The sequence below is a fragment of the Osmerus eperlanus genome, chromosome 11, assembly GCF_963692335.1.
Source record: "Osmerus eperlanus chromosome 11, fOsmEpe2.1, whole genome shotgun sequence".
NCBI lineage: Eukaryota > Metazoa > Chordata > Actinopteri > Osmeriformes > Osmeridae > Osmerus > Osmerus eperlanus.
In genome coordinates this window covers 10,883,675-10,908,061 of record NC_085028.1, presented here as the reverse complement: position 1 = coordinate 10,908,061, position 24,387 = coordinate 10,883,675, and the positions used below count along the sequence as shown (strand labels likewise).

General features: G+C 42.6%; 6 protein-coding genes and 1 non-coding gene across 13 annotated transcripts; 4 read left to right on the top strand and 3 right to left on the bottom strand.

Moving 5' to 3' along the window:
• Positions 1 to 693: 693 nt before the first annotated feature.
• On the top strand, positions 694 to 6,844 carry abcf3 (ATP-binding cassette, sub-family F (GCN20), member 3). Its single transcript, XM_062473145.1, has 21 exons — positions 694 to 1,056; positions 1,751 to 1,898; positions 2,042 to 2,118; positions 2,243 to 2,298; positions 2,426 to 2,523; positions 2,691 to 2,813; positions 2,911 to 3,177; positions 3,499 to 3,579; positions 3,675 to 3,734; positions 3,822 to 3,878; positions 4,021 to 4,043; positions 4,156 to 4,211; positions 4,299 to 4,499; positions 4,661 to 4,737; positions 4,827 to 4,871; positions 4,994 to 5,126; positions 5,317 to 5,405; positions 5,495 to 5,586; positions 5,727 to 5,859; positions 5,969 to 6,056; positions 6,151 to 6,844. The coding sequence occupies exons 1-21, from the start codon at positions 984 to 986 to the stop codon at positions 6,307 to 6,309; spliced, it is 2,136 nt and encodes a 711-aa protein (XP_062329129.1). The 5' UTR covers positions 694 to 983; the 3' UTR covers positions 6,310 to 6,844.
• Positions 6,845 to 7,498: 654 nt separating this feature from the next.
• Positions 7,499 to 11,701, top strand: LOC134029280 (PHD finger protein 13-like). Of its 4 annotated transcripts, none has more exons than XM_062473358.1 (5): positions 7,499 to 8,179; positions 9,108 to 9,194; positions 9,826 to 10,600; positions 10,695 to 10,739; positions 10,831 to 11,701. In XM_062473358.1, exons 1-5 carry the CDS (start codon positions 8,168 to 8,170, stop codon positions 11,052 to 11,054), a joined length of 1,143 nt encoding a protein of 380 aa, XP_062329342.1. In that variant the 5' UTR covers positions 7,499 to 8,167; the 3' UTR covers positions 11,055 to 11,701. The 4 variants fall into 4 exon arrangements, with proteins under 4 accessions (XP_062329342.1, XP_062329341.1, XP_062329340.1 ...); XM_062473357.1 differs by having other exon boundaries at positions 7,500 to 8,179; positions 10,692 to 10,739; XM_062473356.1 differs by having other exon boundaries at positions 7,502 to 8,179; positions 10,828 to 11,701.
• A 118-nt stretch (positions 11,702 to 11,819) lies between these two features.
• On the bottom strand, positions 11,820 to 14,983 carry LOC134029281 (uncharacterized). 2 transcript variants are annotated; one of them, XM_062473360.1, is made up of 2 exons: positions 14,962 to 14,983; positions 11,820 to 13,184 (listed from the first exon to the last, which is right to left on the bottom strand). In XM_062473360.1, exon 2 carries the CDS (start codon positions 13,156 to 13,158, stop codon positions 12,097 to 12,099), a length of 1,062 nt encoding a protein of 353 aa, XP_062329344.1. In that variant the 5' UTR covers positions 13,159 to 13,184; positions 14,962 to 14,983; the 3' UTR covers positions 11,820 to 12,096. The 2 variants fall into 2 exon arrangements, with proteins under 2 accessions (XP_062329344.1, XP_062329343.1); XM_062473359.1 differs by lacking the exon at positions 14,962 to 14,983 and adding an exon at positions 14,510 to 14,644.
• Positions 13,673 to 16,081, top strand: LOC134029282 (dual specificity protein phosphatase 14-like). Of its 2 annotated transcripts, none has more exons than XM_062473361.1 (2): positions 13,673 to 14,263; positions 15,012 to 16,081. In XM_062473361.1, exons 1-2 carry the CDS (start codon positions 14,071 to 14,073, stop codon positions 15,545 to 15,547), a joined length of 729 nt encoding a protein of 242 aa, XP_062329345.1. In that variant the 5' UTR covers positions 13,673 to 14,070; the 3' UTR covers positions 15,548 to 16,081. The 2 variants fall into 2 exon arrangements, with proteins under 2 accessions (XP_062329345.1, XP_062329346.1); XM_062473362.1 differs by having other exon boundaries at positions 14,139 to 14,198.
• polr2d (RNA polymerase II subunit D) lies at positions 15,737 to 17,218 on the bottom strand. The gene is made up of 4 exons (XM_062473363.1): positions 16,690 to 17,218; positions 16,420 to 16,600; positions 16,244 to 16,339; positions 15,737 to 16,054 (listed from the first exon to the last, which is right to left on the bottom strand). Exons 1-4 carry the CDS (start codon positions 16,766 to 16,768, stop codon positions 15,976 to 15,978), a joined length of 435 nt encoding a protein of 144 aa, XP_062329347.1. The 5' UTR covers positions 16,769 to 17,218; the 3' UTR covers positions 15,737 to 15,975.
• Positions 17,169 to 17,240, bottom strand: trnag-ucc (transfer RNA glycine (anticodon UCC)). Its single transcript has one exon. It is a non-coding gene; the product is annotated as a tRNA-Gly (tRNA).
• A 3,837-nt stretch (positions 17,241 to 21,077) lies between these two features.
• ilkap (integrin-linked kinase-associated serine/threonine phosphatase) lies at positions 21,078 to 24,219 on the top strand. Of its 2 annotated transcripts, XM_062472768.1 has the most exons (10): positions 21,078 to 21,426; positions 21,642 to 21,761; positions 22,026 to 22,143; positions 22,345 to 22,451; positions 22,752 to 22,845; positions 23,019 to 23,106; positions 23,215 to 23,348; positions 23,430 to 23,549; positions 23,631 to 23,712; positions 23,831 to 24,219. In XM_062472768.1, exons 1-10 carry the CDS (start codon positions 21,384 to 21,386, stop codon positions 23,969 to 23,971), a joined length of 1,047 nt encoding a protein of 348 aa, XP_062328752.1. In that variant the 5' UTR covers positions 21,078 to 21,383; the 3' UTR covers positions 23,972 to 24,219. The 2 variants fall into 2 exon arrangements, with proteins under 2 accessions (XP_062328752.1, XP_062328753.1); XM_062472769.1 differs by lacking the exon at positions 21,642 to 21,761 and having other exon boundaries at positions 21,079 to 21,426.
• The last annotated feature ends 168 nt before the right edge of the window (positions 24,220 to 24,387 follow it).

Here is a 24,387-nt window from a genome sequence, read left to right as displayed (position 1 = left end):
CGAAATTTTCACATGAGAAGTGAAAGTAGAGAGAGAGGAGCAGAGGGGAACAAGAAGCCTTGAGCAGAATACAATAGAGTCGAGTCCTCATCAAATACTCATTAATGATGCAAACTTTTTTTCGAAAATATTTGTTAAACTTTTCCTAAACTTTTTCCTAAACGGCCCTTAATAGAGTTTCCTAAAATTATAACACCGACTTGCCTAGTTATCGTACAAAACAATAGTTTATTTGTGCCTGCAACAAAACGTAAAGTTGTGTGTTAAAAACGACACACACACATTAATAAAATGTATACAATAAAGTAAAACATAAACACGGTCCTAACAAGACAATGCTCACAAAGAACTAGGCATTTTCTGTTCAAATTGGGATACCTTAGTACTGTAAATCACAGTAGCGCTACAAATGTAGGCTACACTAGGTGGATTTGCACTAGCTGTTAACATACTGAAAACAGGGACTGACTGAGCAATACAATTTACTATACTATAATTTAAAGCCTTTATTTGAGTGCAAATCAAGAAATGTACCTTATGCTCATGGAAAGTAAGTATAGTAACCTATAAACTAACAGCCGTGATTAAATCACATTCAACTCAACCAAGCAACAAGAGAAAACGTCATTATTTTGCACACGCGCATGAAGAGGGAAGGAGAACTGAATTCTCCGAAACACCGGGATGTAAACTGCTGCAGAAAACCATGAAAGTTACACATACAGCCTTACTTTAAGATCATTTGCTTTCTGTTTTGAGGTAGCTTACAAATCTGTCTCTGATCTGAACTGGTCTTACAGAACCACTAACCCTTTGGTTTGGCCCATTTCAACCTGTCTGCACCATGTTTGACAAACAGAGACTACACAATAACACTACAATACCCATGATACCTCGTTCATGAAAACGTCGCTTTGCCGCTGCGGAGGAAGGAAGTCCCTGATCAAAGCACATGCGCGGTGCATGATCAGGACCGGTGTATCATGGCGACATACGTGGATATTCTGAAGAGCGAGTTTCCCGAAATTGACACTGAAGTGTTCGACTATATTACGGGTAAGAGTTAGAGAATGTCAGATGATCCCCAGTCAGTCTCCGAGACTTTGAAAATGTCTATCGTGAAATGAATGATCAACGTCCTCATTTGATTCACCACGTGAATTAGCTTGCTATTAGCTCGCTAAAATATCTATGGCGATAGTGAACTACGTTTTGGTTACCCTGACTGCCTCCGGTGTACCGCGTAAATGCTGATCTCAGGGACGAGGAGTCGATAGGTTTACTACTTAATTGACTGTCGCTTGGTTCATGAGCACGACTTACAGCCAGGCTCATTCAATGCCAGTGGTCAGTTATTTGCTGGCCCCCAGTCTACCCTAGATAACCAATCTACCTGCAGTATATACCTGCAGTATATAGAGGCTAGCTTGTCATCCAGTTTACCGGTACTTGCGCATTTGTCAAGGAGGTTTGGTGTTATTTAGCAACCTAGTTACTGTCGTCCATGTATTTGGAATTGTGATTTGTCATTCACTGTTAGAGATTTTCTGTCCTCAGATTGACATATCAGCTGTCATAAATTCATTGCTTGACCAATGACTTAGAGCCACCAACAGCGTCTGATACCAGTTCTATAAAGTTACATTAGAAAGCTACCAGCATTCCTTTTAAATGTGAACAATTTAGCAGAAATGTGCTTGGGTTGTTTTTATTATCGTTAACATTCCATGTTTTGTGTGTTGTACTGCAGGTGTCCTGGACTGTGGAGGGCCTGATTTCGAGGATGAAGATGAGGTGTTTGATGCCATTGGTGGCGTACTGCAGGGGGTTTCCGCAGACTTTAAAAACGAGGAGGATATTAGAGACATCTGTCTTCAGATGTTTAACACGCTTAAATTGTACGTACAAATGTTAACTGCATACTTAGTTAAAATCCCTTATCATATTGTCACACCTCGAGTCTAATCATTGAAGTAATTACCGTAACTGCCAATTTGCTAATATTGGGCTTCTTCCCCCCCCCCCCCCCCCCCTTCATCAGGAATAACTGTCATGCTGCTCAGAAGCAGGTATTGCTCAATGCCCCAGTTCAGTTGTCTCAGATATCTGCTGAGTGTGGTAAGATCCCTGTCTTTTCTTATCCGGATTTATGTAGAAGCTAAACTAATTCTGATTATTTTATCCCAGGCACACACCCCTTGTTTAAAACCTCAGATTGAAGTATTTTCTTGTCTCTCCTCAGTAACTGCTACAAATGATGTCCAAGGCATATGGATGATGAAACGAAGCCAGAACACGGTAATATGTTTTCTCCTTGACAACAGTATTTTATTTTATAGGGCTGACTACATACTTGTCATTTTCCTCCATTTCCTTTACACTTTCTTCTATACTCTTACACATACTCTAATGTATGTGTATATAGACTGTGAATGCCAAGAAATTGGAGAAAGCTGAGGCCAAGCTGAAGGCAAAACATGAGAGGAGGAATGAGCGAGATTCACAGAAAACCGTCAGCCCATTGTGAGTCTCATTTTTAATACTGTAATACTGCCAATAAATATTATACAGTTATTTCAAGCTAGGGAACAAGCCTGTTTGAGCATTTAAAGCTGAATCAAACTGTTTATGAAACTCCTCTAATGATGTCTTTGTACATCTCTCTCGCTCTCTTTTTTTTTTCTCCACAGGGTACTAGAGGAAGCATCCGCTAGTCAGGCTAGCAGTAAGAAGGAAAACCGTGTAGATATGTCTGGAAAGAATAGAAGCTATGACATTCGCATTGAGAACTTTGACGTTTCATTTGGCGAGAGGTGAGTAAGACCATTATCTGGTACAGCAGTAACTACACTGCATTTGGGGGTTTGAAACATTTCTTACAGTTAACGAAACCCATTTCTGTGGCTCCAGATCTTTGCTGCAAGGAGCAGAGCTGTCTCTTGCCACTGGGCGTCGCTATGGTCTCATTGGGCGCAACGGCTTGGGGAAGACCACACTCTTGAAGATGCTCGCCAGTCGCAGTTTGCGCGTACCTGCCCACATCACCATCCTTCATGTGGAGCAGGAGGTTGCTGGGGATGAGACGGTGGCCCTACAGAGTGTGTTAGAGAGTGACACGGTCAGGGAGGGGCTTCTAAAAGAGGAACGCCTCCTCAATGCCCGGATTGCCAACGGAGTGTAAGTTACACATGGACAATAATGCATTAGGAACACATTCCATTGCTATAGCCTGATATTAAAAGTGCACAGAAACCAAGGTCTACGTCTATGCTCAGCAAATGTTTTCTGATTAACGTATCTATTCCACTAGAGGGCACCAATAGTTGCCATGCACCTGTACATTCTAGAACAATCTCTTGTTGAAAACTGTTCGAAACTGTTCTAAGATGACCCTGTGACAAAGATTGAATGTGTGACCAAAGACAAAGCAAATTAAATGGAACATTTTGAGAAGACTTTTTGTCCCAAAATGTTAACTTGTTGCTTCCCCTGTTGCAGTGCTGATGGATTGGAGAGTGTTCGGCTGTCAGAGATCTATGCCAAACTGGAAGAGATTGAAGCAGACAAGGCACCTGCCAGGTAAAACAGAAAAACCATACCAACCACTTTTTAAAGATAAAAATAATTGTTGTCATTATGCAAATACTTCTCTTTCTATATCTGTATGCTTCCAGAGCATCAGTCATCCTGGCAGGTCTTGGGTTTTCAGCTAAGATGCAACAGCAGACAACAAAGTAGGTGTCCAGTCGCTTTTCCTTAGGTTGGTCTGAGGGTTGTCTTTGAATGTGAGAGTAACGGGTATACATTTATTTTCTCCTCAGGGAGTTCTCAGGAGGATGGAGGATGAGATTAGCTCTGGCCAGTGCTCTCTTTGCCCGGTGAGCTTTTTTTGTCATCTCTATGGAAATGTCTCTGATAAAATTTGTAATTAATATACTGTTTACATGCTCTTAAAGGCCCAGTTATTTTACTTAAACATTAATCTATAAGTAACTGATGTTTTTTTCCTGACATTTTTAGGCCTGATCTTTTGTTACTTGATGGTAAGTAATAAGCCTTTTCTGAGTACAATTCAGTATCAAGGTGAATAAAAGTCAGTTAAAATGTACTAACATAATCTCTCTCTCATTTCCCCTCTCTTCCTTTCTCTCTCAGAGCCCACCAACATGTTGGACGTCAGAGCCATTCTCTGGCTTGAGAACTACCTGCAGGTTGGTCCAAATAGCTACTGATACTGAATATTGTTCTGTGCATTTATGGATCTGTAGTTAACTTTCTCTTTTGCCATCCTCCGTCAGACTTGGCAATCAACAATCCTGGTTGTGTCCCACGACCGCAACTTCTTGAATGCTGTTGTCACGGACATCATCCACCTTCACTCACAGAGGCTGGAGAGTTATCGCGGTGACTATGAGAACTTCGTCAAGACCAAAGAGGATCGTCTGAAGAGCCAGCAGAGGGAGTATGACGCCCAGCTACAGTACAGAGATCACATTCAGGTAGAAACCAGACTTGCTCTCTCATTCACATCCACACATAGTGGATTTGTACAAACTCTTAACACCTTGACAAAGTCATCTAAATTTGACCTAAAATGACAACGGTATATGTCAGTCAAAATGTCAATCTAAATGGTCTTCGTTTCTCCTCTGAATCCCAGGTGTTCATTGACAGGTTTAGGTATAATGCCAACAGAGCTGCACAAGTGCAGAGCAAATTGAAGCTCTTGGAGAAACTGTGAGTATGCGACTTTTTATTGTTTATAATCATCCTTGCCATTCTTTAATTCTATGTTTCTTTGACCACTCTCCATTTTTCTCCCACAGCCCTGAACTAAAACCTCTTGAAAAGGAGACAGAAGTAACTTTACGGTGAGAGACTTTGACCCTGTTTTATTCATTTACAGGGATTGAAAATTCAGATTTAACAGTCATTTTGTCTCTGTTTTCAATGTACTCATTGTTTTGTAACTGTGTGTCCACTCATATCTCAGGTTCCCCGACAACTTTGAGAAGTTGTCTCCTCCTATCCTTCAGTTGGATGAAGTGGAGTTCTATTACAACCCTGATCAACGCCTGTTCACAGGGCTGTGTGTCTCTGCAGACCTAGAGTCCCGGATCTGCATTGTAAGTGTCCACATTCCAAACCTTTCTGAGTTATTTTTTTCTTCTTTTCAAAGTGGCACAAAGGCTAAAATTCGTAAATCTATATACTCTACGTTTTGATAACCTCACTTGTGCCACTGAATTGGAGGGGAGCTTTTCATTGGAGACCCAATGTTCTTTGTTCACTGAAACTTTGAGTTTGAACTTTCAGGTGGGTGAGAATGGGGCAGGCAAATCCACCATGCTCAAGCTATTGATGGGGGAACTGACGCCCGTCGGAGGCATCAGACAGGCTCACCGGTAAGACCCTTTGTATCTCTAGGCTAAGGGTATCCTGTTGGTTTTGTGTATGCTTGTGGTTAATGGCAATGTAATTCTGTCTTGGTCAGGAACCTCAAGATAGGTTACTTCAGTCAACATCACGTGGATCAGCTGGACCTCAATGTGTGTTCAGTAGAGCTGTTACTCAACAAATTCCCAGGTACCACTAAAGCACATAGATGCTTTTATTTTACAGTCGTGCTATAGGCTCATCGTCATAGATTTCCGACCAATGACTGAGATGAGATAGGTGGCCTGCCTTTCCATTGTAACCACTGTCACTTTGTCCTGCTTCCTCAGGTCGAAATGAGGAGGAGTACCGGCACCAGCTTGGTGGATATGGGATTACAGGAGAGCTCGCCACACGCCCTGTAGCCAGCCTGTCAGGAGGACAGAAGAGCCGAGTGGCATTTGCCCAGATGACGATGCCATGGTATATAGAAATTTGTATTTAATAATTTTTATGTTATACGTTTTGATTTTACAAGATGAATCCATCCTGAATCATTTGTACACTGTTTGTGTAACTGTCTCTCTCGCAGCCCAAACTTTTATATCCTTGACGAGCCGACAAATCATCTGGATATGGAAACTATTGAGGCTCTGGCAAAGGCTCTCAACAAGTTCAAAGTAAGTAAATATGCAGCTACTAAACTAAAATAGTTGATTATCTGATTCTGAAGCATATATTTGGATCGAGTCAATGTTCTCTTTCTCCTGCCAGGGCGGCGTGGTATTAGTCTCTCACGACGAGCGTTTAATCCGGTTGGTGTGTAAAGAGCTGTGGGTCTGTGAGGGAGGGAAAGTGCGGCGAATCGAAGGGGGCTTCGACGAATACCGAGATATCCTTACGGAACAGTTCCGCAAGGAGGGATACCTGTGAGAAGCACCGAGCTACTCACCAACAACATGCCAATGACCGACATGCCAAGTTGCCAATGGATATCCACCACAACTTAAAAAAACCCTATCACACCCCGAACTGCCAATCAGCGTCCCTCAGGAGGGGGAACTGTGTCTGACTGGTGCCGCCCAGCAATCCTCTGTTTCCCATCGCATAGTCTTTGTTTGAGTGCACTCAATTTAGCTGGCTCCTAACAAGGTCTGGGTCATGAGCAATATTCTGCCTGGTGTCCTAAAGTGTACAGTGCAAACTGCCTACCTGATGTACTGGGATCTAAATCAAGTGCTCTTTTGACCTCTGGGTCCAGACTTCTCTACTCACCTTCACGCTAATTTGGTAGACTGTGAGAGGAAACTTCATCCTGTGATCGTCAGGGCTAACCCTTCTTTGTACACCCATATGTGCAGCTATCTTGGCAAAGCAACCCTCATCTGCAGTATCAAGGGACATATGTACATCTGAAAACGTGTATTTATTTCTTAATCCATCCTGAAGAATGCATGGTGTGTGTGTGTTGTATATGCTCGAGAGAGAGAAAAGAACGTTTTGTTGGCATATAACCTCATCCAGCACCAATTAAGTGAGAAGGGTAGTTTATTTAATCAGAGGAGCCATTGCATATCCATGATTGTCAACATAGGAAAACTAAGCATCAAGACGAGGTTATTTGAGTGTGTGCGGGGGCGGTCGGGGCATCTCCCACCAGCAAAGGTATAGTGGTTTACTATAAATATAGTTAATTCTTATAATAAAAGCATACATTTCCCCATTTGAATGGTATATATAACTTATAAATAGCTGTTAAAAACGTAAGAATTCATAACTCAATGCTAATAAAGACGTTTCGATCAAAATGGCCTTTTTTTACTTTCTCACATGATTGCAAATAAAATCTCAGCAGTCTTAGTCAACAACACCTGTTTAAGATCTTTAAATCGGCTATCGTGGCTTTCAACCATCATTCCATCTTTCATTCAGCCGCCTGGGACTGGTCTGATTAGGCTATGACTCGATAACCTACTTCTAAACACAGCAGCCACGAATTGTTGTCTTTAGTATAGTTTTCGCGGGCGTAATCCCCCCCAACCATTGCCAGCTGATGAATGGACACCATCTTCCTTGACGGGGGTGTTCCTAACCTACCTACCAACCTTTAAATGGTGGCATGTTAGTTTCGTGGCAATTAAGACTTTGAAAATAAGAAATCTAGTAATTGTTAACAATCTCTGAATTATTTGTGTCCGATGATAGCATTGTTCAGACCACAGAATGAAAAAAAATCACCCTGTCCGTAGTTGAGGTCCCATCCTGCCCACCGCGGTGACATCACTGATAGAATGTGGTAGGTTATTCCGTGATCTCCCGCACTGAAGTGTACTTTTCGATCTTTTCCTATACAGGACAGTTTGCTTCACATGAATGAGACAGTGGGTAAACTTACTTTGTTTTTTCGATGTGTTCTTCGACTATTGTAGGCCTTTAGTGTATGATTTGCATTTAACTGGTTGTGGACTCATTTTGCATCCGAGTTGCTGACAACAGACTGTTTCGACAGGGCGCAAGTAGGCAGACGGTCCGTGTGAATGAATAGGCTATTCTAGACCGGTTTGAGCTCCACTGTGTTTCAATATCAAACTAATTTTCTTGCGAGATTGAACTGTCAACTACTGTCGAGGTAATAGACCTTAGCCGAGCGTACCGCGAATGTATCTGGATTGAAGGACCTGCCCTATCATCGATTATCATCATCTGACAACAAGATCAGGCAAACGAAGAACGAAAAAGACATACAACCTCATAATATTGCCTGCAATTAAGTACATTGTATCGGAGGACGATGTCAACTGAGGTATGTGCATCAACATTCAGTTAAATTACATTTCCTTTTAACAATGACAGCTTGCAAGGTTCCGGGTAGCATTGTCCGGGCGTGTGGATTGTGCTAGCTAATGGGCGATTCGATATTTTCGCAAAACTAACAACGTCTGTAACAGGGTAATGACTGACACATTGATAACTGATTAACATTTTCTATGTTAGTAACATTTGCTTGACCAGTTTGCAACGTGTGTGTTGATGAGCGCTTGGCAAAACTTTAATGCCTGCATACGTCGATAGAATGGTGTCCAAATTGATTCTTTGTATAAGCTTAGTGTAGCCTAATGAATGAACTTTATATTGTACCTTGAAGCACAATGCAAGCTTTGTTGTCGCGGCAGCCTTTTATTCAAACATATATTTCAGTTGTGATGTATACTACTTTTGGCTACAACGACGTTCGAGTGCCATGCCATCGTCATCTTTTGATCTTTCTTTTGATACGCTATAGCCGACAGCGTTCCAATCATTTTTTCATAATTTTGACACAAACTTCATATCATCTATAGTGTCACAACTAAGATAATTTTCTTCCACAATGGACTGGCGGTCAAAACGCTACACAACTAACTTGATCGTGGTGGTAGAGTATAGCCTGCTTGACACGACTATTCTGAGCTACACATTAGGTTGTTCCGTCATTAGAACGGTATCACAATGATGTTGTGAATCTTATTACGATTTTTTTGTATGTTACATAACTATTCTCTTGGCCACTGTGTTGTTTACTGAACTGGTGGGCTACAGTAAGTCGGATCTGACAGCGTCTCCCGCGCTTCGACACTTCATGCATGTTCAGACAATAGGCTTTCAGAGATGAAGAGCTTGTCGCCTACCGCACGCAAGTTAAATCTAGATGTGATCTGTAATCACTGTATTTTTTTATTTATTTTTTACAGCGAAAAAGACAACGGACTGTTGAAGACTTCAATCAGTTCTGCACCTTTGTGTTGGCTTATGCCGGGTATATCCCATACCCAACGAAGGTGAAAATAAATACATTAAGACTACGCAATTTTTTATCATATTGAATCATTAAACATAGTTTTCTTAAAGCAACTTTATTGTGTTTCATAACGTCACATAGTCAGATGGTTTAACACATAGTTTACAAAAATATATAGGCCTACAGTAGTTTATTTTTATGTTTTCGATTGAGTAAACATGCCATTACACCAACCATTAAGTAGGTTCTAACTGTTGCAGGTAGCATTGTGATGAGATAACTCCAGAATGACAGTAGTGAGATCCTAGAATCCATATATTATGATTATTTAACCTCAAGGAACCTTGACAAACCCTTCATTTAATAGCTACATTTGGATTCTAGTTTGAGTATTTATGTCATCCCCTACATTTGATGGAATTTAATAATTACAACTATGTATGGGATTGAATATTATTCTGGCTCCATATCAAAACTGAAAATCATCAATCATGACATTTGAAACCAGAACTACCATTTGTTTGCTGTGTGGTATTCTCGGCAACAAGTTATCACTGCATACTGTAATCATTACTGAATCATAATATATCTTAATTCAACTCTACAAATACCATGATAGCCTACTGTATTATTCTTATTATATATGATCAAATCGGTGTATTTCCTCACAGGAATGGTGGTGTGATGAGGGTGGACCAAGGGACAGCGGCACGCACAGCACTAACCATAGTTCATGGACACACCTCTCATCCTCAAGTACAGATGGCAACCCTTCCAAACTCCAGAAGGAAAAGGAGGAGAAGGTGAAGAAAAGGAAGTCTGACAAGAAGTTGACCGGTCAGAGGGAGAAAAAAACAAAAGGATGTGATTCAGGAGGGGTGAAGAAGTCCCATAAAACCCCATCAGATCTTTTGTTTCTTAACCAAGCCTCGCCAGAGAATAGTGAGAAACCAGGCAAACTCCTAGAAGTCCAAGCCAGCCCTGAGGCCAACTCCAGCAACGCTCTCTCAGGTCATAGTAACAGTGACCAGACAGGAGCAACAGAGATACAGAGCTTTAAAGGTGTATCTGAAAAGAGCAATGCTGAACTTCAGATGAGAGGATGCGGCCCTAAGGAAGTGAAAGGGGAACCTGTTGATCTGACCAAGGTAGACCAAATAGAAACATCAAAATTGAAGCCTAATCCACAGGAAGAAGGAGAACAGGAGCCAGAGAAGAAGAGAAATGAGAAGGGTGGAGGGAATGAGGAGGAGAGGAAGAGCCTGGAGGATAATGAAAATGGATTGGAGAACGCCAGTGTCCTTTGTATGGTTATGGACAAGAAACTTCCTGATGACCAGGAGACTGGGTATTATACTGACATGGATGGCAGCAGCCCATACCAGTGTGGCAGTGACACAGAGCAGGATCCTCGTAATGGGGACTGCAACAGACTTACCCGCTCAGGTCTGTGTCTCTCTCCATACCTTCAGATTGCCTCCAACTGTAATTGTGTTTTTCTCTATGCTAATTGTTTATGTTTGTCTCATTTGTATAGCAGTGTTTGTCAAAGAAAATGCATCTGGAAATAACAGCAAAAAGGAAGGTATGTTGAGTTCATTTTTGATCCGCTTTGTGTTTAGGAGAATTATGAGAATCATCATTAATCACCCTTCTTGTTTTCATGTCCTCAGAAGATGACTCCTGGGACCTGATAACTTGTTTCTGTTTGAAGCCGTTCGCGGGACGACCCATGATTGAATGCAGTGAGTGTGGGACCTGGGTGCACTTGTCCTGTGCAAAAATACGCCGCACTCATGTTCCCGAGGTGTTCGTCTGCCAGCCCTGTCGTGACTCAAAGCAGAATATCCGCCGGTCCAACAGGGCTCGCATTCGCCCCCGAAAACGCTTCAGCGACTAAATGCAGAGCTGCACCAACCCCCCACATCCATCAAGACACATGGCCATCAAGCTCTTTAGGACTGGAAAATACAGACTTGGGTTGAAGGAAATCAACAAAAGGCCTGTCACACACCTGTTATGTTCAGCACAAGTATTCTTCATACTGAGACCAACATCATTAACAAAAACAACCATATATAGAATTGGTCACTGTTTAGGGTACAACTACACATTTATGTACAATCACAAAGACTGAAATGGTAGATGGGAATGATGTGAGAGCAGTCATGACAGAAGGATGTTTAAGGTTTAAGTGTTATTGTTCAAAAACCATGCATATAACATGGTCTAGCCACACCCATCTTTATTTGCATCTTATAGAGAACATGTTCTCAAGGGCTTGCTTCAATTCACCTTCTACTTTATCCCGGGTCCCAAGTTTAATGATGTTTCTCAGGGCTGTTTTTTTCTCTCTCTTTTCTCAGTTATTATATATCAGATAGCAATGATTGGGTTACACTTTGGAACCTTTGTAACATGTTTCCTCTATTTTTAGTTCCTCACTTATGTTTTATATTATGCTCTGCTGAGTGATTAACTTGTATGTACATATGGTAACTGCAAATTATGTAAATAATTGTTTATAAAGTTGTTTATGTGACCTTTGATTAGATGAAGGCAAATATTTTCACAGTTTTTTTATATTGGGAGATAATTTGCAGTGACAGGTCATTGGCGTGGAAGGGATTGACGGGGGCAAAGTTAATGAAGATAATACTAGTATAAAATGACAATATGATTTATTCACATTGATATTATACAAATGACTTAACAGCATTTAAGGCATTTACAATCTTGTGTCTTGTTTTATTGCAAGAATAAAGCAGATAACCAGTTGTTGAGACCCATTCAACAACACATGGCTGTTATTGTGTTCCAACCTCAAAATCAAAATCTTAAATTCAGGAAATGGGCACTTTGTCCACCACTAAAGCATTTGTCAACACTTTTTTTCAGTTACTCGGAGCTGCTAAATTGGCGTGGTCATTTGAATGTGGGTTCTACTCTTCAGGCTTCACAGCTGGGATGTCTAATCCTTTCTCTCTGGCGTAGGGCAGCACTCCGTCTTTGTAGAAGAGCTCCAACTTGGCTACCGTGTTCTCCCAAAACACAGGATCATAAGCCACAGGTACAATGGCAGTCTCTTGCAAGGTGAATACTACAAGATCGGCCTGGTGCAACCCTGTAACAGCCATCTGACACTGAATCTGAGTGTAATAGCTGTGCTTGGGTTTTAGACAATAACCCAGTCCTTGGATCTCTAGACAGAAGGTCTTATCCTCCTTGCAAGCCTGGGCTACTGTATTTTGACGGTGCTTGTATGGACATTTGACTTCCAGACAAAGCAGGCGCTTACCATCCAACTCTTGCACAATCCCATCAGGACTGGCAGCCAACCAGGGACGTTGTGAGTCTATAAACAGACCACACTCTTGCACCTGCACTGGTCTCCCCAAAGCTTTGCTCTTCAGGCTTTGATAGTGGCGGACAGCCTCAGCCTCCCTCTCAATGCCCCAGCTCATGGCCCGAGTCTTCACATTTGGGCCCTCTCCTGTGATAGCCGCCAGGTAAGATGCAGCCGGGGTTGGACTCTTCCCATTAACAAAACGACTGTGGGAGATGCGGTGAGCTGTGGATGCTGTGATTCGGTTCTGACGCCATTCAAACCAGCTGGGATTTTCCCTTTGTCCACGAGTGTGAACCTCCACTGCATTAACAACGTCTCCCTCAATCTTCTTACTCAGAGATACAATCTCAGGCCTGGGAAGAGGGACCACGGGTCTCCCCTTATCTTGAGTGGTCTTGGTCTTGTCAGGCATTTGAATAATATGTGCTTCTTTTTTCTTTTCTGTGATGATGGGGTATCTCACGTCAGGAATCTTCTTGGCAACAATCTTACCTGGGGGTTTGGCTCTCCCAGGGGCTGACTGCTTGGAGTCACCTGAGGCCCCAGATGCTGTTGGTGAGGTGTTGACATCTTTCTGTTTTGGTGTTCTTCTCTTTGAGACAGGAGCTTCCTGGTGAGAGTGGGAGCTCTTCTGTTCTGTACCGGTGGGTAACATTTCCGATTAAAGAAAAGAGAAGGATTCTGAAAAATAAAGAATCAGCATTTGTGGGTGAAATACTTACAAAGGAACTTATTCACAACTTTGGTTGTAAAATGCATTGTTTAGGGATGAGATGATCATCAAGCTGCGTATAAAGATAACTAAATCTGCTGGTGTGATTTACTCCATTGATTTACTTTATGTTGGCTTGTCTTCAAGGTATCAGTGCACACATGTAATCCTTCTCTTGGACTTTCTCACTCAATCTTTTTTTGTCACTCTTTCTGATTTGTAATCTCTTTGGCCCATGTTCCTCCCCCCTACTTTATTCTGTGAATGGGACCATGCAGATGGTGCAAGGGTGAATGTCTCATCTCAAGTGGAGCCGATACATGCTGATTGAAAGGTGTCGTTTTCCCTCTTCAATTGGGTCAGGCCACACACCTTCATGGAGGCTCTGATCTCATAATTATACGACTGAAACTAAGCTTTAAAGTACATCTAAGCGTTTAGCTCAGCGGTGATACGTTTTATGGGGACATTACTCCTGGACATTCAGTGTAGATGTTATAATTCCCTGCCAGGGAGTAGATCCCAGCATGTGAGTCTGACATCTCACACTACCCGTCAAGGGGAGCTTGTGGAGTTCCATGTGCGTAGTGCTAATAATAGCCTCAGAGCACGTTTGTGGCTATATACAGCCATTTCCAACAGAGGCTTAAGAGAGTCACACAAGTCAGTTCATGTGCCCAACTGTCCAGCACAGTTTACTCTTACCTGCCCATCCAGACAAGCAAGTGCGAGCTCAAAATGTCACCGTCTCTTAGTCTTTAGAATATTTTGTATAGACAAAATAATTCGTGTGAAAAATTATTCTTATAAAAGGTAATGATGAAATAACAAACCCAAAAAACATTTACGCTATTAATGCGCTTCCATATCCGAAGACTATTTGGTTACGTGTTTTTCCTGTTTCCAACACCCACCAATCCGTGCCTTACAACGGTCCTGCTGGTGATATGGCGTCCTCCTGTGACTATATCTAATCATTTCCAGTTAAGTAGAAATCGAAACTTAACCCTTCTCAATAATTCTGTGTTGGCAAGTTTGTGTTTTTCAGGTAGGCCTATGTCATGTTTTGATTGTTTTAAATGGTTGTAATGTTCGTAACATTGATTACAATCGGGATGCATGTCGTGTGTTCTAAAGTCCGAAAATCACACCTAAAGCAAATCCCAATTTACTCATAATGTTAACGGTAGCCTACTTAATACGCAGTAGCCAGAACAGTTTCTGATCAGTTTTGTCATTTTTGGATGTTCACGGATCATAAACAGACTTAAGTTTAAATCCCAGTCGCACTTACCCGTGCTATGTTCAATCGAATGCTGTGTTGGTCCGTAGCCTACACTTTGTCGTGTTGTTATTATGTCGTGCCGTACAGTAGACTATACTGAACTAGGCTATCCGAGAAAACAATGACTCACTCCCACATGATACGTCAGATTGACTAGTTTCGATGCGACTCTGCAGAACATGCCCTAACATGTCAAGGCGGTAACCCGGTACATTTACATTACATGTATTCATTTAGCAGACACTTTTATCCAACGCGACCTCCAAGAGAGAGCCTTACAAAAGTGCATAGGTCACTGATCATAACAACGAGATAACCCCAAACATTGCGGGTAGCCAAAACATGAGCATACATTGAAAAACCAAAAAAGTGCCAAAGGAAGTTCGTGTTATTGTTATCAACATGATTTGGTCCCTCCAAGGGGGCAGGGGGGGAGAAGTACACTTTCTAATATTATTGACCCATGTTTGCACCCAGTTTTGAAATCATATTTACGGTTTACTTCTTGCAGCTCGTTGTCCATGCCCCATGTCGGTCTCCCAGATAACACCCTCTCTCTTTCTGAGCGGTGTGGATGCTGCTCAGAAGCTAACACTGATCACCAACAGGAACATTACTCTGATAATAAATGCCACAGCAGAGCTTATTGTGTATCCCAATTACAAAGGGGTGGAGGTCCTTCATGTGCCTGTCCAGGATCAACCTCATGCCCCATTGAGACACTACTTTGAATCTGTAGCTGAGTCCATCCATAACAACCATTCAGGGCACACATTGGTACACTGCTCTGCTGGCAGGAGCCGGTCTCCTGCCCTTATCATGGCTTACCTCATGAAACACAAAGGGGTCAGTCTACGTCAGGCCCATGAATGGGTTCTTGAGAACAGGCCTCACATTCGTCCCAATGCTGGATTTTGGCGTCAGCTGATGGAATATGAGAGAGATCTTCATGGGAAAAACACAGTGAGGATGGTAGCCACAGCTTGTGGGGTATTCCCAGAGGCCCTTGACAATGAAGAGAACTCTGCATACTGCATGAATGTTTGACAAATACTATGTCTGTGATTATTATAAGTCGTCAGATTTATGGGGAGTTTTGATTTCTTTCTTCTTGGTTGACCTACACACTTCCAACATTTTGCCATATTCATACACTAACTGAACTTTGTCACTAGCAACATTCATGTCATGATTGTCATTGTAGGACATTTCATAAAGCAGAGAACAGATGTAGTGCAAAGTTAATTAGAACAAAGTTGTTATTATTTGAAACAAAACAAAAAATACTTTTTCAAAAGGCATTTCAGAGGTTTCTCTCATCTCAATCAGCTGTATTTGTTTTTGTTCACCACTAAATTCTAAGTCTCAAATGAACACATCATGAACATCAGCACGGTAAAATGATCAGTGTCCTTGTAAGATGTTCACATTGTTTCACTCAATGAAACACAATGGGCCCATTGAATGTTCCCTGTTCAGTATTGAAAACTTCTCTTTGTCTGAATGTCATCCAGAATCTGCTGCAGCTCCTCATCTTCAAAACGTCCCTCAAGACTACAATAAAAAGCAGCATTTAGTCAATTGTGTTTTGTGGTGAGATTGTGTGTAATTATATACATAGGCCTATATGTAGTCAAATGGTCGGTGTCTAATAAAGTGGTGACATCACCAATCCAGGTGGTTGGGGAAATATTGTCAAGAGATATATTATTGCTTTTAAATAATCAAATGAAAAGGACCAACCTTGGTATGAGGGCTTTTGCCTCCTCTGCTGCTTCAGGACATAGATTGGCCAAGCTTGCCAGCTCAAATTTATGCAGCTTCTTCTGTAAAAGTAAGCTACGGAATATAGGAAAGAATATGTTCACACTTGCTAACAGTTTATTAACACTAAGTATTAGTTAATCAGCTTTACTCACCTGCGCACACTAGCTATCGTTTCTCTGTTTTTAAATCGGCTAAAACGTGCTGTGTAGTTGAGCGTCTTCATAAAAACCTCTGAAAGCTCTTGTTCGTCCTCTGCGCTCTCGTTCTGCTGCTTACGATGCTCCAAGAGCATGTGCACCTCCGAGTTGAGGAGTGTCTCTGCGTTCTCAAATTCTGTAAAGTTAATTCAATCCATGAGGGTTTACTGCCCACATCGATACTTTCAAAAATCGAGATAACATACAGCCTAGTTAGTTACCAACCCTTTGGGAAAAGTAATTGGGATGCATCCTCCTCAACATCACCAACATGCGTTGTTGTTGAACCACCTCCCGATGCCATTGTGATTTGTCTGTAGTTGCAATGACGACTCGCCTGCTGCTGATGCAATCCCCAAAAATAGAACAACTCGACGAACTCGAGCCAAAACGGGTTAATCACTTTGTATCGTATTAATTTTCCTTGATGAGCAACAAATACTACAGCCTTTTGCGATCCAAAATGCACAAACGGAAATGAAGTAACATATTTCGTCTTTCTGACTAAAGGACAAGTCTGTTATTGCAACGACACCTATCGTCAGGATGACAAGTTATCTTAAATGTTTAATTTAGTGTCCTTCCCAATACAGTGGTGAAAATCTTTTCAATAAGATGTACTTACTTCATGGAAGCAAGGGATTCCATAAAAAAAAGAATGTATTATATTGTTTTAACAAAATAATGTAAGGCAAAAGGAAGGTTGCGTTGGCCGGGAATCGAACCCGGGTCAACTGCTTGGAAGGCAGCTATGCTCACCACTATACCACCAACGCATGCTTAAAGGGCTCGTGGTAGAATTCTTACTGAGAATTCAAACCGCCGCGGTTGACCGGGGTTCGATTTCCGGCCATTGCAAAAACATTTTTTACAAAAGATATAACACAGTTAAATATTACATACATACAGTTACATATAAACATGTTCATTCGTGATTTAGCTAGCTATCTTAAGATCTATCAAGATCTGAGGATATTTTACCTTTGATCGCAGAGACGTGTACTGTCGTTCTCAAAAAAATCTGATCTGAGACGCTTCTCGCAATCGAATAAGAACAAAGCGCAACAGCGCCCCCCAAATCCCTACAGTGGCCACAAATGGTAGTATTCGATATGGTTAAGACTAGCCATAGAGAATGAATGGGAAAAGTTAAGGAAGTTAACAGTCTGCTATGAATAGTCTTAACTTCCTTAACTTTTCCCATTCATTCTCTATGGCTAGAGACATGCTCAGTTGACTGTGCAGAATGTGAAGGCTTGTGACTCCGGCCTGTATGGGCAGAAGACCATAACAGGCACCATGTGGAAGGACAACACCCCTGATCCCTTTGGTGCCTATGACTCGACTGATGGCTGGTGTGGGGTAGCAGTCAGTCCCCACTACCTAGTAGACTGCCTCGTACATGGGTACCACCGTCAGGAGAAGACCCTCACTCTTGTCCTGCAAGGCACTTTTGGGCGACCTGCCCACACTCGGAAGGTGGCCCGGAAGGGGGTGCTCTCATCCGGCACCATGTCCTCGTACGCTGTGATTAACGAGAACTGGATGATCCTGTCCTGGGTGATGCTTCAGTCAGAGTGACCGGTCGCTGGAACCCATGTACGAGGGGCTGTCTCATCGCTACCATTCAGCTGGACTGCCAAAGGCAAAGTACCAGTGGGGGTGGACAGCCAGATCACAGCTTTTTTTATTCAATTCTACACAGGACAGAAACATTAAGCAAAATATAATATACTATATAGTTAAAGGGATTAACTGTATGCAGGTGACATAAACTCAAAGCCTATCATTAAATAAATTGTTTCTTCTCTCTCTCAATGTGTGAGCAGGGACTGCTGCGCTGATTTCAGAAACCCAAACCACCAGGAGCACCTCCATTAGGCTTCATGGAGAAGCACGGAAGCTGTGGTGACTGAGGCAACATCTAGGAACCTGACCAACTCATCATGCAGCTGAACGTGGCATCGGAGAGGGTGATGGGCCAGGCCAAATACCCTGCACTGCAGTTGAGCCACAGGGGAGAGATTTGGCCTGCAGTATGTAGAGCCAGGCTGTCACCCTGTGCCTCTGGACTGGTTCAAGAACAGGTCCCAGGGGGCTGATGAATACAGAGCTGAGGAAGAGGAGGCTGACTGGGATGTCGCCGACAAGCCCTTCATCACACCAGAAGAGAATGTAAGTTGCATTAATACTCCGTAATTTACGCTTCCAAATATACACAGGTTATACCTGCAGATTAAGCACTAATTTTAATTGAAATGCATGAACTTCCTCTGTTGCAGGTCAGGATGACATCTTTGGTGAGGCTTTAGTCTTGCCCCAAAACCACACTCCAAGCGTAATTAAAATTGCACAGGACAAACACAAACGTTCGCTGGCCGGCGTTGTAGGATTCTCCACTTAATTGGTTACAGGTCAATCGTCAATTGGACAATCGTAGCACTCTCCTACTTCCCCCACCCAACTGCTACAGGAAGAATATTCCTCCCCTCCTATCAGTAACATTGCACTACTGTACTCGCCATCAGGCTCCTGTATGGTCATTGACATAGTCATTGATTGACCTCTTAATAGTTACTTACACACTGTCACTTTCAGCTCACTCACTGTTCTCCACCTAGGTTAGAATAGGTTATAGGGTTGCAATAGGTTTTATGTGTATTTAGGGTTAGTATAGTGTATTATTTACATTTCGTCATTTAGCAGACGCTCTTATCCAGAGCGACTTACAGTAAGTACAGAGACATTCCCACCGAGGCAAGTAGGGTGAAGTGCCTTGCCCAAGGCCACAACATCACTTGGCACAGCCGGGAATCAACCTGGCAACCTTCTGATTACTAGCCCGATTCCCTAACCGCTCAGCCACGTGACTCCCTCTGATTTATTTATTGTTATCTGTACATTTAGGAAGTTTTAGTTTTTAGGGTTAGTATAGTGTATTATTTATTGTTATCTGTTTATTTAGGAAGTTTTACTTATTTAAGCTTACCATAGATGTATATTATGTTCTGTGTACTTATATGTTATGTTATGCCAGGTGCTTGCGTTGTCTTGTCTTAAGAATTTCAGTGCCCAGTCTGACCTTGTGTTGCACTCTAGGGCCTAGAGTGCTAAACTCAGACCAACCTTCCACACTATTCATAGAAGTTAGAATTGTTCATAGAATTGTTAGTTAGTTTTCGCGAGGTTCGATTCCCGGGTTCGATTCCCGGCCGACGCTACAATCATTATGTCTCTTTTTTGTTTAGCCTGATGAGTCTTCCTTATGGAAGAGGCTTCACGTGGCTTTGGGCCCGAATGGGCAGCTATGCTCACCTCATGGTTTTTACAGTCAATAGCCTACTCACCAACGCCAACTGTTTCTTTTCTATGTAAAGATGATTGCTTGTACTGCTTCATATGTTGTATAATCTGTATGTATGTAAATTAGTACAGTGGATGTCCATGTGCTACTACTGCAGACATCCCAACCTGCTGAGACTCATTTCCGGGAGGTGGTGGCCCCCCCCCCCCCCGGGATGCAATCCGGACGCATGATGTACCCCCTCAACCTGCACGTAACCCCCCCCCCCCCCCCCCGACGCAATCAGGACGCGCGATATGCATTGGAGACCCTGCCCCCCCCCTTTCACACTACCCTTCCCCTTGGAGACCCTGCCCCACCTGCATTCCCTTGGAGACCCTGCTCCCCCCCCCCCTTTTCACACTGGATGATCTACCCCTTCCCCTTGGAGACCCTGCCCCACCTTCCCCCATACATCATCGACCCTGGCCTGGTCTGCCTCACCCCTTCTCCTGGAGACACGACCCCCCCCCCCCCCCTTCCTTGGAGGCGCAGCTCCCATCTCCCTGCATGCCATCAGGACCTAGGGGCGATCTACTCCCTTCCCTGGAGCCCCCCTCCCTTGGATTACCTCAGACCTGTGGGTCTTGTCTGCCCCCCTCCCTGAGTAGACCTGTGGGTCTTCTCCGCCCCTTCCCTCTCCGAACATCACCAGATCCTTGGACTGCCCACCTTGTGCCACCATGAACGCCCTGGACATTTAATTGGACAACCACATTCCCACCCCATGGTCTTCTGACCAATCGCCTGTCACAGACCTCCCTCTCTGGGGGGTACAAGATCTGTCTTCCGAGGACAGGGAGACAAAACTTGGCAGAACTCTCTCTGATCTCTGTCACGACCACTTTCTCAACGAAGGCTTTCGTTTGTTCTACTCTGAGACTCTGTTTCTGTGAGACTGCTGTTGCATCATCGACTGATTCATTGTACTAGACTACGAACATTTTGGTGTGTTGTTTTCATTGTGTATCTTGTGATTGCATCATTACTTATATTAAACTACAAATAACTTGGTCCGATATTTAACCTTGTATTATTCTCCACTACCCACTTACACAATCCTTAACAATGTCTGCCACTGTTTACCTGATTCTATGTGTATTGTGATTGCTAAAAAAAAAAAACGCCAACTGTTTGATGCCAAACACGACAGCGTTTCGCGCGTTCGCAGAGATTGAAAGGCAGGAATTTGGCCAATGGTTGATGCAATCCTTTTATAATCGACCAATTGGTGTGCGAGAAGGCGGGACTTACAAAAAGGGGTTAAATCAACGCAAATATGCGTGCACATACAATTAAGTGTTAGACCAGATGCACATCGTATAACGCAACTGAAGTCGAATACTGGCCATTTTAGTTCATTTTGAAATCCTGTCTGGACGCTTTCTTAAGGTCCTACAAAGAGAACATGTCCGGGAAAATGAGGACGTATGTCACCCTAGCTATCTCTAGTCAAATCAACACAGCCACCTAGCCACCGGATACTTAATTCAACACAATTGAAAACCACCGTCCAAATCATAGACTGTGGTCCAAACACGCGAGAGTGCGATTACTACACTGTAGGCGTAAGAAAATGGATTTATTTGACGATCTTCCAGAACCATCGCAAAGCACAGGTAGATATATTTAGGCTAGACACTCGCTAATAGCTCACTACAGTAGCTCTAGCTAACAACTTCCTATATCACTAGCGTTCGGTGGCTACTATCCAACCCCGATTTTTACGTATCCCTAGACAGCAAGCAGCCTTTTACAATTTGATAGTAATTCAGTAGGTTTCACTTAGTGAATTTATTATCAAGTTATGACATTTTCGTTATGTGTGTTATAGGTGAATCAAGGATTCAATCACCTAAGGCAGATGACAGAGGTTCTAAGAGGAAACTCGAGCCTTGCCATGACGAGAAAGAGGTGGAAGAAAAGAAGTGGGAGGAAAAGAAAGTTTGTAAAGGTTTTCAACATTCACAGTCCACAGTATTTCTCGAAATGTTTTGAAGGCTATCAAGTAAATCCCATCTAACAGAGTACAAATAATTCTATGAAGTCAACTTTACTTTTTGCCAAACTCACAGAGCATGGCTGCATTGATAGCCTGTGGTTTACTTACACAGGCTCTCAAAATGTGGGCACGAGGAGTAGAGCCACACCCCATCAGTTACTGCACAAAGTTTGTAGTAGTATAAAACTAACTTAACCCTTATTTTTTGTTCCACAGGACTACCATCTCTGAAGGGGTATTTTGCAGCAAGGAGAGGTGAAAGAGATGAGATGCAAGATGCTCATGTCCTCCTACCTGACATTAACTCTTGCCTATCTTCCCTGCCAGCACAAGTGTAAGTTTCTTGCTAACTATCTCCAGCTGGGTTGATACAACAGCCAACACTGTTTTCAGCATGTTTTAGAATGTTGTTTTTACAATGTCTGTCTCAAACACATTATGGACTAGGATTACCAGGCAGGCTCAATGCTTGGACTTCATGGATGAGATGTGCTTCAAATATTTCCCCTGTAAACGCGTTTGTGTGCTGCTCCAGGTCTCGTGTAGCCTACTTTGCTGTGTTTGACGGACATGGCGGAGCTCGTGCCTCTCGCTTTGCTGCTGAGCATCTCCATCACACCCTTGCACTTAAATTTCCTAAAGGTTTGTTTAAATATATATGTATCTTTGGTAATTCCATCTATTGACAAGATCAGTTATGGTGTAGATGGTGTCCTAGTTTTTTATGTCACCTGCTCAATCCCAATACTTAAGCACAAATAAATGGTGATGAAGCCCTGAAAGTGCACTTAGTCTTTGTTGATAAAACATAGACATGTTGAAACAGACAGAAATGGGTGATATTCTGTACTTTCCCTCTTTAAACATTTTCACATGCCTTAAATTTAGACTTGACTGTCCATGTACTTGAGGAAGATGCTGCATATTTGTCACCTTCTACAGGAGTAACTGAAAACCTAGACAAACTGGTTAAGAAATGTCTACTAGATACCTTCCGGCAGACAGATGAAGACTTTTTGAAAAAAGCTTCCAGCCAGTAAGGATAGATTGACTTTTTGAAGGGTGCTTGATTAATCTTGTGTGTTTTGATGAAATCTCACAATTTAAATCCTGACATTAATTGATTTAATCACTATGAGCGGTGAGCTAATCCACCGTAACTAAATATGCAACAAAGAAGTAACTTCACCCATTTATAATGTTTCAAAGGAAGCCAGCCTGGAAGGACGGGACAACAGCCACCTGTGTGCTGGTGGTCAATGAAATGGTGTATGTTGCGAACCTTGGAGACAGCAGGGTAGGCTTCTTGGTCAAGTTTTCATTGTACTTTCTTTCAACTTAGTTATACTACCAGTTAATGATTAATAAATAATATGACAATTGTTTCCATGTTGATTTAATTTAGGCTGTGCTGTGCAGAATGGAGCAGGAGGAGAAGGTCAATGAAAAGAAGTGTGTGACTTTAGCTCTCAGCAAGGAACACAACCCCACCATCTATGAGGAGCGCATGAGGATCCAACGTGCTGGGGGCACTGTCAGGTGGGTGTAATGCTCTAATAAACAGTGTTGCTCCACATGGACTGTGAAATCAATATAATTCTGTCTTTATTGTGACTACAGAGATGGTCGGGTGCTTGGTGTGTTGGAAGTATCCCGCTCCATTGGCGATGGCCAGTACAAGCGCTGTGGAGTAATTTCCACACCAGACCTAAGGCGCTGTCAGCTCAACCCCAATGACAGGTTAGTCTAGTCGAGACATAAATGTATTGACTAGTGACGTATACATTCAAACATTTCATAAATTATCCTCTGTCTCTTCAGGTTTATCCTTCTGGCATGTGATGGACTATTCAAAGTATTCTCTGCAGAGGAAGCTGTTCAATTTGTCGTCAGTGTGTTGGAGGTAAAGTGATCACAGCAGTGAGGGTAGATTGGTCATTCTCGTCTGGTCAGTGAAAAAGATGTGTTTTTGTACTTCCTACTTACGTTCGTGTTATGTACGGTACTCATGTTTTTTTTAGGATGGGACTTTGGAGAGGAAGGAGGGTCAGACAGAGGAGGAAAGCCACTATGAAGCAGCTTGCCAGCGACTAGCTAATGAGGCTGTGAGGAGGGGCTGTGCAGACAACGTCACCGTTATTTTGGTGTCTATTGGTTTTTGAAAACATTACCCTGACTCTTGTTCCTCTTGGGACATCACAGGTTCTGCTCTGCTGCATCTGCTCCATGACTATATGAACAGAGAAAGTATTCATGCTAAAACTCCTAAAACATGGAGGTGTTCTAATCTCTAAATGTGAACTGTTTATTGACCATCCTGCTCCCTAATGATTTGCTATATCAACCACTCTGATTTGTGTCCATGTTGTAAGTTTGCCTTTCTTATTAAAACGTTGTCTCTGACCTGCCATGAGATGTTCCTTATGAGTTTTTAAAACTTCAAGCATTCAAAAGGTTTCTATTCAGAAGACGGCGAACATTAGAGTGCGTATGGAAATGCCAAAGACACGAGTCCTTTCTTGATCTCCGGGATGCTAGGTGGCGGTAATGCACATCAGAGCTGAATGGCAAGTCGTTG